The 18,903-nt window shown below is 36.4% G+C and overlaps 1 protein-coding gene and 3 long non-coding RNA genes across 11 annotated transcripts in view; 1 reads left to right on the top strand and 3 right to left on the bottom strand.

Moving 5' to 3' along the window:
- LOC147834963 (uncharacterized) overlaps positions 1-327 on the bottom strand; it is a 24,979-nt gene extending 24,652 nt beyond the window's left edge. For all 3 annotated transcript variants that reach the window (XR_015500707.1, XR_015500706.1, XR_015500705.1), the window contains exon 1: positions 152-327. This is a non-coding gene — a long non-coding RNA (uncharacterized LOC147834963). The remainder of the gene's footprint in view (positions 1-151) is intronic.
- A 1,005-nt stretch (positions 328-1,332) lies between these two features.
- Positions 1,333-6,775, bottom strand: LOC147834962 (uncharacterized). Its single transcript, XR_015500733.1, has 2 exons — positions 6,722-6,775; positions 1,333-3,453 (listed from the first exon to the last, which is right to left on the bottom strand). It is a non-coding gene; the product is annotated as an uncharacterized LOC147834962 (long non-coding RNA).
- A 1,696-nt stretch (positions 6,776-8,471) lies between these two features.
- LOC147834961 (uncharacterized) lies at positions 8,472-15,805 on the top strand. The gene is made up of 4 exons (XR_015500726.1): positions 8,472-10,082; positions 11,280-13,508; positions 13,561-14,000; positions 15,056-15,805. It is a non-coding gene; the product is annotated as an uncharacterized LOC147834961 (long non-coding RNA).
- cntnap3 (contactin associated protein family member 3) overlaps positions 8,547-18,903 on the bottom strand; it is a 231,396-nt gene continuing 221,039 nt past the window's right edge. For 3 of the 6 annotated variants that reach the window (XM_087269955.1, XM_087269954.1, XM_087269952.1), the window contains exons 22-24: positions 17,733-17,951; positions 15,350-15,421; positions 8,547-9,221 (exon numbers count right to left, since the gene is read on the bottom strand). In XM_087269955.1, coding sequence (XP_087126081.1) covers positions 9,025-9,221; positions 15,350-15,421; positions 17,733-17,951 — 488 coding nt within the window. In that variant the 3' untranslated portion in view covers positions 8,547-9,024. The remainder of the gene's footprint in view (positions 9,222-15,349; positions 15,422-17,732; positions 17,952-18,903) is intronic. The other 3 variants (XM_087269957.1, XM_087269956.1, XM_087269953.1) reach the window with 1 other exon arrangement.

The following is an 18,903-nucleotide window of genomic DNA, read 5'->3' as shown; positions in this document are numbered from 1 at the left end:
ATTACTTTCCCAAACCTTCCCGTCATGCCTTTAAGCAGATGATATCATGGTATTAGGTTTCATCAGATCACGAACTATTTTCTGAATAGCCTAATGTTACTGCTGCTTAGCAAGTAGCACTCAACTGTTTAGCATCCTCGGCAGAAATTACCTGCAAATCAGCGTCCATAAACGATCCTAAAGTCGGAGTTGCCGTGAAACAGCCTTTAATTTGAGTCGAGCGCATATCCTATCGCCATCATCATCGTCGCAAATTAAGTGTAGAGCCGCACATCAGTGGTGAATCTGAATAAAACATGTAGCCTGATTAGAAGCGTTAAGAGCTGTGACGCGCCGGTAATCAGGCCCCAGTCGGTCACTGCGAGCTCCGAATATCCTTCCGCCCCGCGCGCGTGTTATCATCATCCGCCATGCCAAGGTCACGATAATGTGTGCATTTAATTGCTGATACACTTGATTATGTGCAAAATATTGAGGGGGTAAATTGGAGCGTGCTGCTTTGCATTTTAAAAGGTTCCTCCTGCTGTTCACCAGGCTATTAAACTTTGTCATATTGATTCGAGCGGGTTCAGTTTAGTGGTGGAATATTTTTACCCTCTCTCTGGAGAAATGAATGATTCAAACCGTTGCAAACTTAAATTAGGCACTTTCTCAAGTGATCCTGAAAAAATATAGCTACTTTTAAAGGAATAAACTTGCTTTACAAGTTTAACATCTTTTAAATACCCCCAATAACTACTGAAATGAGTCCTCCTGTAAAGCATTTAAAGGTGTTTCATCATGATAAACATTAGTGACTGGCTGAGACAGGTATATGAGGTGAGTATTTGTCTGTTTAAAGAGAATCATAATGCTTATAGCCTATACTTTTCGTTGCTATATACGTTTGAATCATGTAATGGTTGTTATATTGAAGCACACATTGAACAAAATCTGGACAATGGAGTATTTAATCCAAAAATACAACTGAAAATCTTTAATATCATATTCATTAAAAAAGGTCTAGTGTAATAAAATGACTCTCTCTAAAGAAATTAATGATTCAAACCATTGCAAACTTAAATTAGGCACTTTCTCAAGTAATCCTTAAAATATATCTACTTTTAAAAGGAATAGATTCTCAAGTTCAACATGTTTTATATACTAGTACTGCCAATAATCACTGAAATGAAAACAGTAAAGCATATAAAATGCTTCCATCGTGATTAACAAAGCATTAGGTGATTAATCACAAACTATTTCTGTATTTTAAGATTGCTTACAGATTATTGCTATATTTGAATCTTGTAGCTTGCTTATTATATTGACACACACAAATGAAACACAATTCAGTTTATATGTAACTCCAAAACTTTAATATCATATTTATTAAACAGGTTTAGTGTGATAAAATTACTCTCTTTCTCGAGAAATGAATAATTCAAACTGTTGCAAGCATAAATTAGACACTTTATCAAGGGATACTTTAAAAACATTGCTACTTTTAAAGGAATAAAATAGTCAACAACCACTGAAATGAGTCCTGTAAAGCATATAAAGGTGTTTCATTATGATAAACAATATGGTGATAGGCTGAGAGCAGTATATCAGGTGATTAATCACAAAGTGTTTGTCTATTTTATGATTATCACATGATGTTATGTAGCCTATAGGCTACACATTTCATATATATATTTAAATCATGTAATGATTGTTATATTATATTAAAGGACAGATTGAACAAAATCCAGTTAATGTAATTCTTTTCCCAAAAATACAACCTCAAAACTTAAATATCATATTCATTAAAACAGGTTTAGTGTGATAAAATGACTCTCTCCGGAGAAATGAATCATTCAAAGCATTGCAAACTTATGCAAAGCATAAAGGTGTTTCAAGATGATAAAGATTACAGTATATCAGGTGATTAATCACAAAGTATGTCTATTTCAAGATAGTCTTCATCATATTTTAATCATATAGCATATTTTGTATAATCATTATATTGACACAAACAAATTTAACAAAATCCAATTAATGTTTATTTAAAATATAACTCCAAATCTTTAATATCATATTCATTAAAACAGGTCTAGTGTGATAAAATGACTCTCTCTAGAGGAATGAATGATTCAAACCATTGCAAACTTAAATTAGGCACTTTCTCAAGTGATCCTTATACAAATACAGCAACTTTTAAAGGAATAAACTTGGCTTACAAGTTCAACATCTTTTAAATACCATCAATAACCACTGAAATGAGTCCTGTAAAGCATTTAAAGGTGTTTCATCATGATAAACATTATAGTAAGAGACTGAGAGCAGTAAATCAGGTGATTAATCACAGCATATTTGTCTATTTAAAGATTATTACACACTTTTATGTAGCCTATAGCACATTCCATTGGGAAATACATTTGGATCATTGTAAAAAAACATTCATATATTAGCACTTTTCCATAATTTGTGATAATTTTTGTTTGTTTTATATTTGCTTTTGAATTGCTGATCTTCTTTTAACCTTGGAAAGTTAAAGTGACTTTTATGAACTTTTTTCATTGCAAACTCAGTGCAGTATGTTCACTGTTACATAACTGCCCCCTGCTGGTCATGTCCTTCTTGTTGGAACATTTTGTGCTGTGCCAGCCTGATTTCACGAGGAAACGTAAGTATTTTACGTTTTGTAAGTTTAGAGGCTAATTCGTTGATTCGAGTTCAGTCATACGAAAATGTACGGTTTTAAAAAGGAGGCGTGGCACCCAACCCCTAACACCAATTGTCATTGAGCAAATTGTACGAAATAGATCGTACGAATTAGCCACGAAATCAAAAAGTTACGAACTGCAGTGAGATTGCGTTAGCTGTGCCGCGCAGTACTGCAGCCCTGTGTGTGGTCACGTTCATTCACTTGCACATGCTCAGTAGTCACATCTGTACTCATGTCATTGTAAACAACTTTTGCACAAAACACTGAACATGCAGTGTTTAAGTTCCACATAAAGTGGACCTATTATGCAAAAATTAGTTTTATAAGGAGTTTAAATATGGTTGTATGGAAACAGTGTGTGAATATACCAGCTTTAAAGGTTAACAGTGTATTGGTTTTAGTCTTTATAAGCAGACTTGATAAAAACAGTCAGCAGATACACTTTGATTGACATTCTCCCTTTGTACGTGTCTTTAGAGGGGGAAAGCCCCGCCCACAAGTGAACATCTCTTCTTCAGCAGTATAGGTTAGTCTCGTTTTTCAATCTGCCCCTATGCTGACACACAGGCATTTGTAGCTCCGCCCTCTTTTAAAAAGAGCACAATCTCATTTGAATTTAAAGCGACAGACACCAAAATAAGGATCAAATTCTAAAAGGGTCAGTTTCAGAGAGTTATACATATTATTTTACATATTAGGACATATTATATTAGATCTTGTAAAAAGAGGCATAAAAGGTCCACTTTAAAATCAGACACAACATCCACCTAGGGAAAAAAAAAACACATTTTGAAAATGATTTAGACACTTTACACTGAAAAAAAGGATAAACACTGGTGGATATAAAGAATCAATATAAATGCATTAACATAAACATGCATTGAAAGAGCATTATTGTAAAATATCCTCCCCAAGTTTTACCACCTGAGAGATGAGTGAAAATAATTCTGCACGGTGACAGACGGTGTATCACAGACACGGTGCACTGAGTTTAACTCCCTTAGAATGTGGAACCTTCCTTGAAGCCTATTGAAATGTGTTTTTGAGCAGCATTCAAAATCTGTCAGCAAACGTTATTTCACATTTTCGTGGCCGATTGCACACTGACACCTGACACAGTCACACACACACACACGCAGCATGCATTACAGCTGTGAATGTAAACGCTCCATCATCTTGTGATGCTGTTTACATTCACATTCATCTATCTGAAACACAATGAACGTGGCTGAACACACGCGCTCTGTGCTAAAGTACAATATTGATCCTGTGGAACTGCATCTATTTCTCCATACGGTTCACCTGTGAAACGTGTGCATAGAAATGTATGTGAATGATGTGAATGATCAGCGGTGTGTAAAGATGTGGCTGTAACTATGGAGACGTTCATGATGATCAACGGGTCACGAGGTGTCAGCGCAGATTTCATTTGTACAGCCTCGGTATTCACAGCTTTCCTGTACTGAATGAGCTGAAATATGGACACACTCACACACTTTTTGGTTTATAGAGACTGTCCATATACATAATGAATATTACTGCGTATAAACTGTATGCCCCGTACAGTACTCCAGCCCTACTGTTTTTTGTTTTATTTTTTACAAAATAATAATAATAATAATTTTTAAAAATTGTAAGATTTACATAAAAAACTTGCGTGGTTGTCTGAATTTTAATGTCCAAGGTCAAGAATTACTGAGAGAAGTAGATTTGGCTATTAAAAAAAGTGTGCAAACCTGTGACTTAAATGATTAGTTGACTGCAAAATGTGTGTAAATCCACTGCTTTTGAATTGATTTGTTGACTATACTTAAAAAAGTAAGTAAACCGACTGCTTTTAAAGCGATTATTCATTCATTCATTTTCTTGTCGGCTTAGTCCCTTTTATTGATCTGGGGTCGCCACAGCGGAATGAACCACCAACTTATCCAGCAAGTTTTTATGCAGCGGATGCCCTTCCAGCCGCAACCCATCTCTGGGAAACATCCACAAACACACTCATACACTACGGACAATTTAGCCTACCCAATTCACCTGTACCGCATGTGTTTGGACTGTGGGGGAAACCGGAGCACCCGGAGGAAACCAACGTGAACGCAGGGAGAACATGCAAACTCCACACAGAAACACCAACTGAGCCGAGGTTCGAACCAGCGACCTTCTTGTTGTGAGGCGACAGCACTACCTACTGCGCCACTGCCTCGCCCTGCTTTTAAAGTGATTAGTTGACATTAAAAAAGTAAGTAAATATAGTCAACTAATCACTTAAAAGACAGTAAAACCATTGCTTTTATAACAATTAATTGTTTTTAAGCAATTTGTTGACTTCACTGTAAAAGCTGGGTAAACTTGTTCCTTTAAAGTGATTGGTTGAATTAAAAAGTGAGTAAATCCATTGGTTTTAAAGCGATTAGTTGACCCCAAAAATTAGTAAACCCATTGCTTTTAGTCAACTAATCACTTTAAAATCAACGATTTTACTCACAAAATCAGAAGGAAAGTCAACTAATCGTAAGCAGGTTTACTCACTTCATAAAGTCAACTAATCGCTTTAAAATCAATGAGTTTACTCACGGAATCAGTAGGAAAGTCAACTAATCGTAAGCAGGTTTACTCACTTCATAAAGTCAACTAATCGCTTTAAAATCAATGAGTTTACTCACTGAATCACTCGTAAAAGTCAACTAATCACATCATAAGCAGGTTCACTCACTTTATAAAGTCAACTAATCACTTTAAAAGCAACGAGTTTACTCACTTAAACACTAGTAAATTCAACTAATCACTTAAAAAGCAACGAGTTTACTCACTTAAACACTAGTAAAGTCAACTAATCACTTCGTAAGCAGGTTCACTCACTTCATAAAGTCAACTAATCACTTTAAAATCAACAAGTTAACTCACTGAATCACTATTAAAGTCAAAGGATCACATCATAAGCAGGTTAACTCCCTTTAAAAAGTCAACTAATCGCTTTAAAATCAACAAGTTTATTCACTGAACTACAAGTAAAGTAAACCAATCACATTATAAGCAGGCTCACTCACTTTATAAAGTCAACTAATTGCTTTAAAAGCAGTAAACCAATTGCTTTTAAAACAATTATTTGTTTTTCAAGCGAATAGTTAACCACAGCTGGGCAAACTTGTTCCTTTAAAGCGATTAGTTGATTTTAAAATGTGTAAACCTGTTGCTTTTAAAGCTATTAGTTTTTTTCTAACTTTTAAAAGTTAGTAAATATAGACAACTTATCACTTAAAAGCCAGTAAAACCATTGCTTTTATAACAATTAATTGTTTTAAAGCAATTTGTTAACTTCACTTTAAAAGCTGGGTAAACTTGTTCCTTTAAAGTGATTGGTTGAGTTAAAAAGTGAGTAAATCCATTGCTTTTGAAGCGATTAGTTGACCCCAAAAATTAGTAAACCCATTGCTTTCAACTAATTACTTAGTAAATCAACAAGTTTACTCACTTAATCAGTAGTAAAGTCAACTAATAGCATCGTAAGCAGGTTCACTCCCTTTATAAAGTCAACTAATCACTTTAAAAGCAACTGGTTTACTCACTTTTTAAAGCAAAGCTGGGTAAACTTGTTCCTTTAAAGTTATTAGTTGATTTCAAAAGTGAGTAAAACTGTTGCTTTTAAAGCGAGTATATGTCTTTAATTATATGAACAGAAATTAATCAGAATTTTTTTATGTATTAGACTGAAGATAAAGCTGAAAATTTACGCCTTGAATCATCAGAAATAAATGACATTTTACAATATATTCAGATATATTCAGACAACATCAATTTTAATTCTAACATTATCTCAGAATAATACATTTTGTTCTGCACAAACTTTGAAAGATTTTTTTCTGATTCAAGATTTGGTCTGATTTCATCAGTGGTCTAGAAAATAATGATCAGATCCTCACATTGACTCGCCATAGTCACCAAAAGTAAATCAGACAAGCAGACCTGTGTATAAATGAAAATTCATAATGCATGATGCTGCATTCAATTCAGCTCCAACACATTTCTCCCACTGACCTGTTTTTGATTCCACACATCAAGTGCTGCTCAACAGCTCTTCACAGACGTGAGCTGAAAATAAAACAAATGCTTGTGTTTGTTCTGAACGTCTCTGGTTGTCGGTCACATGCTGCTGTTTAATACAGAAGCAGCTGAGGTTCCTGAAGGAGATCCAGCACTGTCCAGCTTGACCTCAGACCATTGATAAAATCATGTTGCTTAAAGGGATAGTTCAACCAAAAAATTAAAATGTACTCAATATTTACTGACTCTCAATTGGTTTCAAACCCCATAAGTTTCTATGAAAACCTTTAACCACTCACTATAAAAACGATTAGTTGACTAGATAGATTTAAGGCAATGGGGTTTACTTTTTGAAGTATTAAAATGTGTAACTATGTGATATGTGCATATTTGCAAAAAAGTCTGTCAACCAACCAACAATCAACCAAACAACCAACCAACAGTCAATCAAGCAACCAAGTAACCAGTCAACCATACAGTCAACTGACTAACTAACTAACTAACTAACTAACTAACTAACTAACTAACTAACTAAATAACTAAATAACTAAATAACTAACTAACTAACTAACAGTAAATCAAGCAACCAATTAACCAGTCAACCATAGTCAACTAACTAACCAACCAACCAACCAACCAGCAGTGAATTAAGCTACACAGTAACCAGTCAACCATACAGTTAACCAACCAACCAACCAAAAAAACAATCAAGCAACCAACAGTCAACCAGCCAAGTAACCAGTCAACCATACAGTCAACTAACTAACCAACCAACCAACCAACCAACCAACCAACCAACCAACCAACCAACCAACAGTCAATCAAGCAACAAAGTAATCAACTAACCAACCAACAGTAAACCAAGCAACCAAGTAACCAGTCAACCATACAGTCAACTGACTGACTAACTAACTAACTAACTAACTAACTAACTAACTAACTAACTAACTAACTAACTAACTAACTAACTAACTAACTAACTGTCATTCAAGCATCCAATTAACCAGTCAACCATAGTCAACTAACCAACCAACCAACCAACCAACAGTCAATTAAGCTACACAGTAACCAGTCAACTATACAGTTGACAAACCAACCAACCAAACAAACAATCAAGCAACCAACAGCCAACCAGCCAAGTAACTAGTCAACCATACAGTCAACTAACTAACCAACCAACCAACCAACCAACCAACCAACCAACCAACCAACAATCAATCAAGCAACAAAGTAACCAGTCAACCAACCACCCAACCTTCAACAAACCAACAGTCAATTAAGCAACACAGTAACCAGTCAACCAAACAGTCAACTAACCAATCAACCAACAGTCAACCATTCAAGTAACCAGTCAACCATACAGTCAACTAACCAACCAACCAACCAACCAACCAACCAACCAACCAACAGTCTACTGAGCAACAAAGTAACCAGTCAACCATACAGTCAACCAACCAAAAGTCAATAAAGCAACCAAGTTTGTCAACCATACAGTCAACCATAGTCAACCAACCAACCAAACAACCAACTCCCATCAAACCAACCAACCAACTCGCAACCAACTCCTAACCAACCAGCCAACCAACCAGCCAACCAACCAACCAACCAACCAACCAACCAACCAACCAACCAACCAACATTCTCTAGGAAGATAGGCTCATGATATCTCATAGTCATATTGCATCTGTACTGAAAAATAAGACATAAATGCTGAGTAAGTAAATGTGTATGTAATTTTTTTCTTGTGTAAATTTGTAAACAAACACACTGAAAACCGCTTATTAAGAGACAAAGACGACTCAAGGACCAGAGACACGGGTTGTCCACAATAAACAACTGCCAGAGGATGTATTTCTTTTTTTGCTCCAAACGGCAAATCATTTGAGGAAAAAAGCACGGAAAGAGTGATAAATACGGAGTGTACAGCCTTCTCACGTATCTCACGTATTCACCACAACATCGCACTCGTAACTCACACATTTATTCAGATTTAGTTACACAACGATTGCTTCTTGACCTCTGTTAAACGCAATACGGAGCACTGAATCGTCCGAAGGCAGAAAGAGAGACAAAGTTACAAAGTTCCATTTCAAAAGAATATTTACAGCCAATGAATGTCATTATACACACCTTAGAAACCGCACTTTAGTGCCAAATCTCTGGACGATAAACGCTGTATGTACAAAAAGGGCCCAAGTCTCTCGGACATTTCCTCATAATGCACGGCGAATGGTAATGTCCCTACACTCCTCGGTCCTCTGTTTAACTGGATTAGTCCACGGCGAGGTGAAAGAGCGTCATATGAAGTATTCTTTTTGGTTATCGCTGATGATGCTCTGTGAGTTTGGATCCGTGTTGAATGGCGTTTCAGGACTGTCGTCAGTTTTTCCAGCTTTGGGCTCCTGGCTTTGAAAGGTTTCTTTCCGTCGGTAGAGAAATCTCGCTGTTACCGCCAGAGCTGAGAGACTGACGAAGATCACCACCGCGATCACTCCTAAAAGACACGAACACAAGCTTCAGAGAAAGAAAATCAGTGGATGATTATCATCTGAAATGAGGAACGCTGCACTGCAATGCTTTACTTACTTCATGCTTTTTTGTCTTGTCTCTTGCCCAAATATCCAATAATTCCAAAATCAAGAAGCTTTTTCTAAATGAGCAAAACATTTCATCTTGTTGGATGGGGCAACCAGTACTGCATCCAAAATGGTAAAAAGCCTTGGAGTAACAATTGATAACCAACTAAACTTCTATGACCACATCTCTAGAACTGCTCGACTGCTTGTTCAACTGCTCAACTCCTTGTTCAAGCTCTTGTTCTCTCCAGACTGGACTATTGCAACTCTCTACTAGCCGGGCATCCAGCTAACTCTATCAAACCTCTTCAGATGCTTCAAACGCAGCAGCACGAGTGGTCTTTAATGAAGCTAAAAGAGCACATGTCACTCTGCTGCTCATCCGTTTGCACTGGCTGCCAGTTGCTGCTCGCATCAAATTCAAAGCTCTGATGTTTGCTTACAAAGCGACTTCTGGCTTTGATCCTTCTTATCTGCTCACACTTCTGCAGATCTATGTGCCCTCCAGAAACTTGCGTTCTGTGAATGAACGTCCCCTCGTGGTTCCATCCCAAAGAGGGAAGAAATCACGGCTCAACTATTTAGTCTCCACTCTCCATCCTAATCTGCAATTGCCTCTCTGGCTCTACTGCTAACTATATTACGAAAAAAAAAGACTAATGTTTTACTTCTTACACTTTCTTTACATACCTGAAACTTGCCTACAGAACTTATTCATTGTTGCTCTTATAGTTGTGTAAATTGCAAATCCTAATTTGTAAGTCGCTTTGGATAAAAGCGTCTGCTAAATGACTTAATGTAAATGTTTTTAAAATAGTGTGTTAAAAGTGAGTTTTTCCTTAAAACAAGCAATGTAATCCGCTAATTGGGTTAACAAAGTAATATTTTTCCAAAGCAAAAATGATTATTTTTTTACCCCATTGCCACCCACTAATAAGTTTAATTAATTCCTTCCTAAATTGTCCCAACACAAATTTGTTTAGAACACAACTATACAGTTTATTTATAAGGATAGTGCCTATTTAAAATATTTATAACTTTGAAGATTCATTGCGTCGGCATCCATCAGCCTGTCATATTGAGCAGAGCAAAGAAAACAGTGGTTGACTTTCCGCCACAAGATGGTGACAGAGACCACATAATAAGTCCTGAGGGGAGAAAAGTTTAGAAATACAGCCGATCAAAACATTATACAACTGGTGAGTGACATTCTAAGTCAATCTCTCTCTTTTTTATGTTGTAGTGCTGTATTTATACCATAGTAATCTGCTAGTGTTTGCTTTGGTTTGGCTTTTTTGGGGTTGATTATTGTGATCTCCTGATTGCAACAGAGAAATACTGGGAAATCTCTGTAGACTGATGGCATTTCATCCTGTTCAGGTTTATAATCTTAAAATGTGAACAAAATCAGCTGTTTTGTCATCACTTTAGACATTATGCTAGAGAATAATTCAAACACTAGCTTTAAAGTGGCTTTTGTGAATTAGTAATGGTTTTGCTATTCTGATGTCAGCTGCAGATGTGAATGAACAATGAAGAAAGTAGTTTTTCATACAAAATGATTTTTTAGACTCTCCGTGTTTGATTTTCTTTTTTAAATAAACGATTATGCCGTCAAACTGTTGTATAAACGCAATATCACACGAGTAACAGTGCAAAATTGCTGTACATCAGCACTGGTGGAACACCTAGGCACTCAGCCGGCAGCCTTAAGCCAGCACACACCTCCCACCTGTGCCAATATACAGCCTTATTGCACTACTAGTAGTGCTCATATATATATATATATATATATATATATATATATATATATATATATATATATATATATATATATATATATATATATATATTAAGGGTGTAACGGTTCACAAAAATCAACCTTCACAGTGGTGATCAGATGTGCCATTATCTGTAACTTTAGGTGGTTTCTAAAACTAAATCTGCCAGTGTTGTTTCCATTCTCTCGTATCCAGACCTTTACGTTTTCGCGGCTGTAGCTCCCTGTCATTTGAACTGAGTGATTGACAGCTGATATTAACCAATCCATTCGCGTTCTGTTTTAGTGCAGTGGGCCAATAAGAAGAGCTTGAAGGCGGGGCAAGCCTTGTGGGCTTTGTTTACTGCAAGTTGACATGTCAACTGTTTTAAACTATTCTTGAGCGATGTGTTTGGCGTTTTTAGGTGCAAAGATGCTTATTGCGTGAACGCCTCCTAATCCTGCGCGTGGTGAACATTTTGCTGTGAAAACTGGTTGCACAACATCAATTTCATGCACCCCCATATATATTTTGACATCGCATAGATAAAATTTTGGGTGCAAATGTGACCAAAACGGTCGCAATTTCGAGCCCTGTCTGTTGCCAAAGTGTTGCCAAATGCCAGACACGCTGTTGGTTATAGGAGGATTACATTAACGTTATAGCCATTTTGCGAGCTAGTGCAGCATTTGCCTGACTGGAGTGCTTGGAGGTGTATATATATACATATATATAAAACCAAAGAAAAGGACTTTCATATATTTGATGTAAAGAAGTTTGACTAAAATGCACAAATGTTGATGTTAAATGTCTGTTAAATCACAATATTTTAGATGCATTTAAGTATATCTATATAAAACAAGAGTATCAGATGATCACCGAGGCTGAGAAGCTTTGCAGAAGTCTTCCTCATGAAGCTTTTTTCCTTCATCAAAAGTTAAAGCTTCTTCATCTCAATTCTACAGCCGTCAGGAAAAAAAAATGCTTCTGTCCTTTGTGGCCTCTTAAACACGGCACATTTAATTATAAAGGCTAAAAGAAATGTCTAATTGAAGCGGCAAAATAAATCTCAACTCAATTTAATGCCACATTACGGCGGCTGTGAAAAGGACAAAGAGTATTGGACGGCGGCAGAAGCTCCTTCATTGGCAAATAATTTCGTCAAAATGTTTAATTAGTTTTGGGGGCCTTTGTTAATTTGCCTCTATTTACTGATAGTCTTTCTGTCGGGTCGCTGTGAAGGCAGACGTTAATCAGACACACTCAAGTTCACTTTGCATGACAAATAACCCAATGGTTTTGTCATTAAGTTTGTGGGTTTTGTCATTATTTACTCAAGCTCTATTTTTTGTGTGTCCTCCTGAGATCTCAGATGTTTAGTACAATGTTGATTCTTTATTTCAAACTAGGTCTGTTCTTCGCGGAAGTTCATAAGAATTTAATAACCTATTATTATTTTTAGGATCACGGGCAGGGCTTGACATTAACTGATTTGAAAACCAGTCACTGTGGCTAGCAGTTTTCCACGTTACTAGCCACTTGCCTTTTTCACTAGCCACATTTTTGTTGTTGGTAAAATATATTTTATATGCACACATTTCACTTTGGCATGCTAAAATTATTTGATTTAAACTATGTGTTATGTCCACATGCCTTCTTAACCTTTTAAAATTTTATTTCACATGACTTTTTAGGGTGTAACATTAAGGATTTATATATTTTTTTTTCTTCTGGCCACACCAAACAAAATTTTCCTTGGCACAAATTTTAAAAAATAAATATTTAAACAAGCAAAATAAAGCTGCATACATACACTTTTATTCAACAAAAATGTTCTTAAAAAAACAGTTGACATTTAACCTCATAGCCAGCGCCCTGACGAGGACGCACTGAGGCGCTGTTTTTCCACATGTCAATGTTTACATCGTTTTACCATAGTATTTACACGTAAAAAAAGGCATCTTTGTAGTAAAAGGCAAGTCTATGTCATAGCTTACAGTGTTACAGATAAAATGAGACCACAAACTGAATAAAAAGTCAAAGTTATAGTTACTAAAATTTAAACAAACATTTCATTCGTGCGCATGTGACAAACTGGGCTATTAGACGCAAATAAGGAGCAAGGACTGGTGAGAGTGTTATGGAATTTATTAACGCACGCCAAAAACTTCCACATTTCGCCGTGTGTGTGTGTGTGTGTGTGTGTGTGTGTGGTCCTTTAATTAAAAATTGATGTTTCGAGCTTATGTAGGCCTAAAGTTCAAAATGAATGACTAAAATGAGCCATTTTAATCAAGATTAATTTCAAGATTACAGTGAGATTAATCTAGATTAAAAAATAATCTATGCCCACCTATAATAAAAATTTGAAAAAAAAAAGAATTTGATTTTCAACGTAAACAGTCAAGTTTTGGATGAATTGTTCTATTAAAAGATTCAAAGAAAGTGTTTGCATGTCTATTTAAGTGAACTGTAAACAGATAAGACCAGGAGAGAGGTTTAAAGTACTCGTGTTTATGTTTTACTTGAAGGGGCCATATCATGAGCAATTGATTTTTTTTTTATTGATCGCTTGACATTTGCTTCCTTTAAAAAAGTTTGAGGTTCTTATTTTTTTTTTCAGAATTTTTTTTTCAGAAAAAGTTTTCTGGAGAAAGTCTTATTTGTTTTATTTCGGCTAGAATAAAATCAGTTTTTAATTAATTACTAAACATTTTAAGGTCAATATTATTAGCCCCTTTAAGCTATATATTTTTTCAATAGTCTACAGAACAAACCATCGTTATACAATAACTTGCCTAATTACCCTAACCTGCCTAGTTCACCTAATTAACCTAGTTAAGCCTGTGAATGTCACTTTAAGCTGTATAGAAGTGTCTTGAAGAATATCTAGTCAAATATTATTTACTGTCATCATGACAAAGACAAAATAAATCAGTTATTAGAAATGAGATATTAAAACTATTATGATTAGAAATGTGTTGAATAAATCTGCTCTCTGTTAAACAGAAACTGAGGAAAAAAATAAACAGAGGGTAAATAATTCTGACTTCAACTTTACCTTTTTCTGTTCTACAAAGTAAACAAAGTCAAAGTTATAGTTACTAAAATTTAAACAAACATTTCATTCATGCCCCCGTGACAAACTGGGCTATTAGACGCAAATAAGGAGTAAGGACTGGTGAGAGTGTTATGGAATTTATTAACGCACGCCAAAAACTTCCACATTTCGCCATGTGTGTGTGTGTGTGTGTGTGTGTGTGTGTGTGTGTGTGTGTGTGTGCGGTCCTTTACTTAAAAATTTATGTTTCGAGCTTATGTAGGCCTAAAGTTTAAGATGAATGACTTCGGCAGAATTAAAATGAGCCATTTTAATCAATATTAATTTCAAGATTACAGTGAGATTAATCTAGATTAAAAAATTAATCTATGCCCACCTATAATAAAAATTGAATTTGAATTAGATTTTCAACGTAAACAGTCAAGTTTTGGATGAATTGTTCTATTAAAAGATTCAAAGAAAACTATTGCATGTCTATTTAAGTGAACTATAAACAGATAAGACCAGGAGAGAGGTTTAAAGTACTCGTGTTCATGTTTTACATATCACGAGCAATTGATTTTTTTCTATTGATCGCTTGACATTTGCTTCTGTTAAAAAAGTTTGTTGTTATTTTTTTCAGATTTTTTTTTTCAGAAAAAGTTTTCTGGAGAAAGTCTTTTTTTATTTCGGCTAGAATAAAAGCAGTTTTTAATTAATTACTAAACATTTTAAGGTCAAAATTATTAGCCCCTTTAAGCTATATTTTTTCGATAGTCTACAGAACAAACCATCGTTATACAATAACTTGCCTAATTACCCTAACCTGCCTTGTTCACCTAATTAACCTAGTTAAGCCTGTGAATGTCACTTTAAGCTGTATAGAAGTGTCTTGAAGAATATCTAGTCTAATATTATTTACTGTCATCATGGCAAATATAAAATAAATCAGTTATTAGAAATGAGATATTAAAACTATTATGACTAGAAATGTGTTGAATAAATCTGCTCTCTGTTAAACAGAAATTGAGGGAAAAATAAACAGAGGGTGAATAATTCTGACTTCAACTTTACCTTTTTCTGTTCTACAAAGTAAACAAAGTCAAAGTTATTGATGTTTTGGGTTAATTGTCATATTAAGAGATTCCAAGAGCAAGACAAAGTTAGCAGAAAGCAGTAAATGATGATGACTGAAATGACAAAAGATGAGAAATGAAGAATAGTTCTCTAAAGCAGATCTCTTTACCTCCGATGAGTGCAGAGTCACCGTTGATGGCATTGACTATGGGCTCGCCCGTACCTACTGTACCCACATGATCTAAAGCAGAGAGAAAGAGAGGGAGATATACAGACAGACAGAGGGAGAAAGACAGACAGATCATCAGCTTATCTCTCCCAGGTCGTGGCTCATTGAATCCGCCGCTGCTCGATGAAGGAGCGATGCAGCTCAAATGCACAGGCAATCGAGAGATGATTATGCAAATCGAGGTCTTTCTTGCGCAAATTAATACAGCGATCAGCCATTATGATCATTATTGCTCTAATTTAATTAGCACTGCGGATGGATTCAGTGAGCTGGTGACGAAAGTTTGCTGAAATGCGACTTTCAGAAGGAAACCTGTGCAGAAAGAGCAAAGGAAGTTTGAAAAACAAAGAAAACAGCTAGATATACCCAAGATAGAGAAAAAAGAAATTGAATCCCATTTACATTTTATTCAAGCTGCTAGATATAAACATGTTTAGCTAACTAGCTAAACTAAACAAGATTTAGACTGCTGCTTCATTATTAAATTATATATATATATGATTTTTGCTACTATTTTCAGTTTTTTTGTGCAGTTTTTCTTTCAGCACTATTTACTGGTTTTCAAATACATAAAAAAACTTGTATCTTCAGTCCAGTTTCATTGGAAATAAACATCTAAGACTACATTTTTGCAAAACGTAAAATACATTGCTCTGGGTATGATGTTTTGCACGTTTCAGATAAAAATCCACTAGAGGGTGCAGTGTACATTTTGCTTGGAGATGTTTGTATGTACAGTAGATGCACAGGAGAAGATTGCACTTGTTGTGCAGATAAAAATCAGATAAACACTGACTTAAAACCTCCCCTAAGCCCAATCGATAGTGTTTTCAAAAGCAAATGTTTAAAAAAGGCACTTTGATCATGTAGTTTTACCTTATTTTACATTGCTTTTATCTCTTTTGTGAAACCGTGCTTCACCAGACTCAGACCTGAGCACTCTGCATCACAAGTACAATACCGTACACTAAGGGTGTCACGATCCTCCAAATCCTCGATTCGATTACATTTTCGATTCTAAAGGCACGATTCGATTTTCGATTATGAATAATTAATTAATTAATGACCAATTAATTATTCGTAGCCTACCGTTTAAACTACCTGACCTGCATGGTCTTTGTTTTACCCATTAACAAATCATACAGTAAATGAATAAAGGCAAGATACACACATAATTACCACCTGTCAATCACTTTTTCTACGGGACTCGTGAATAGGCAGTGATCTGTGTCGTTAAAATGGCGTCGGTAAAAAAGACGCACAACCAACAGGAAACAGCCAACAGTATCTGAGGTGTTCGCTAAAATGACTAAGTACAAGTGAGTGAAAGATTGAAGCAGTCCTCTGACTGCCTGGACCCGCTGTCTCGAGCGCATGGCTGTGTGTGCGTCTGTGTATGTGTGGTCACGTGATGTGCATTTTCAGAGGTAGAGAGGAAGGAGGGCTGCTCAGAAATGCTACACGCCACTGTGGATGTCAAATCGTTGTCGTTCTAAAATGCCATTTAAAAACAAAGACAGTGTAAACAGGGCCTGAGTGTGTACTTTTCGCGAGCGGATTTGCAACGGGGGCGGGCGGAGGATCGCGATGCCGGTGTTGTCTATCGGACGAACCGTACGTAATACGTACATAGCAGAGCTTGCAAAACTGTGTTTTTTTTGTCAACAACACGAACGTTGTCAACATAACTTACTGGAAATTTAAAATGCTTCCACAGCGGCGACTTCATTGAAAGAGGAGAGGGTTTAAGTTCTGTCGACGGGTCTTCTGCTTCTGCAGTTTAACAAGCACTTCAACAAGCCTGTTTTTTCCCACTTGGCAAGCCAAGCTGACGTGACATGGGGGCGTGGCAGCATCGACGATTCTATTTTTTGATTCGATAATCTAAATTGAGCATAACTTTCAATCGATTTTGATTAAAAATCGAAATCGTGACACCCCTACCGTACACCAAGGCAATTAGATTGGCATGCAGGGGTCTTTCTTAAAGCATTATAAGCTCTGTAAACAGTTGTGAGATCACAACCTTTCATTAAAATGAATAAAAGTATTTGGAAATCAAACATACAGACTCTGCATGTTCTCATGGCTAATTTAGTTTTTCATTAAATATTCCACAGTTGAACATTATTACTTGAACAATGCAATGGAATAATGCAGGCCGACGGCTTCAACAAAACCATGTACCATCGATTAACACGCTTGTAGTTCAAAGCAAGCGTGTTTAACAGTTTGTAAGATATTATTAAAAATAAATTCACCCATGGAGTAAATGAAAGGGAATTCAACTTTCAGAATCAGTGTAAAGTTCTGCTGGCTTTACCTGTGAGGGAGTGAGTGGTCTCCGCTGCGTGAGGGTTGGACAATAAAGACGATCCGCAGCCGGATTCGCTCAGCGATCCGGTGACTATGACAGGACTGGTGTCGGGATACAGTAAAGCTGCCTTCAGCGGAGAGATGGAGTTAAACTGGACCACAGACAGACAGCCGGTGAAGCCCAGAGCATTCAGACGACCGATCTCTGGATCCACTTCACCAGAGTCTGCAAAACAAGAACACAAACACACATCTGAGTAGATCTTAATACCACAGGGGTGTCAAACTCAGTTTCTGCACAGATTAGTTCCAACCCTTGATCATTTGGAAAAGTGGCAGAAGGTCGAATGAATCCATGTATCATCTGTTGAACTGCATGCCAATCAACACTAATACTGCAAGAAGACTTATTGGAACCCACATGGACACACGATTCTCATAGAAATCAGTCAAGTTTGGTGAAGGAGACATCATGGTTTGGGGTTACATTCAGTATGGGGGTGTGCAAGAGATCTGCAGAGTGGATGGCAACATCAACAGCCTGAGGAATCAAGACATTTGTGCTGCCCATTACATTACAAACCACAGGAGAGGGCAAAATCCAAACCCTTCTCATACTTCAGCTCCTGAAAGCAAAGAGGGTCAAGGTGGTCGGGGATTGGCCAGCCAAGTCACAAGATGTGGACATTATTGAGCATGTCTGGGGCAAGATGAAGGAGGAGGCATTGAAGATGAACACAAAGAATCTTGAAAGACTTTTGTCAGGTGGTGTATGCCAGAGTAGTTGGTGGTTCATTCTGTTGTGGTGAATCCGAAGGAATATGAATGAATGAAAACATATTAAATATTTTACAATGCACAAACTTTAGAAAGTAATGTTTACTCTGAAATCATTCCACATCATAGAAATAGAAATATCAACAAATCAAACGTCTGCCGCTCCTGCCTGCCTTTGTTCATGAGTATCTTCGTTTCTTTTATTGGATATCAGTTGAGCATATAGTTACTTCCCTGGTCTCCGTTTGCCAGCCTGGCCATCTCCAGTGAACTGTCAGTATGTCAATCTGTATTTGCTGCCTGCAAGATCTGCCATGTTTCAACATAAGTGATAACTTCAGAAAAGAAGTGAACTGTGCCCTTACACTGCTTTCTCATCCCGTTTTACATTCAACTCAATG

This window comes from Danio rerio, chromosome 10 (genome assembly GCF_052040795.2).
Source record: "Danio rerio strain M-AB ecotype USA chromosome 10, GRCz13ab, whole genome shotgun sequence".
NCBI lineage: Eukaryota > Metazoa > Chordata > Actinopteri > Cypriniformes > Danionidae > Danio > Danio rerio.
The sequence above is the reverse complement of the archived record's forward strand: the minus strand, read 5'-3'. Positions and strand labels throughout refer to the sequence as shown.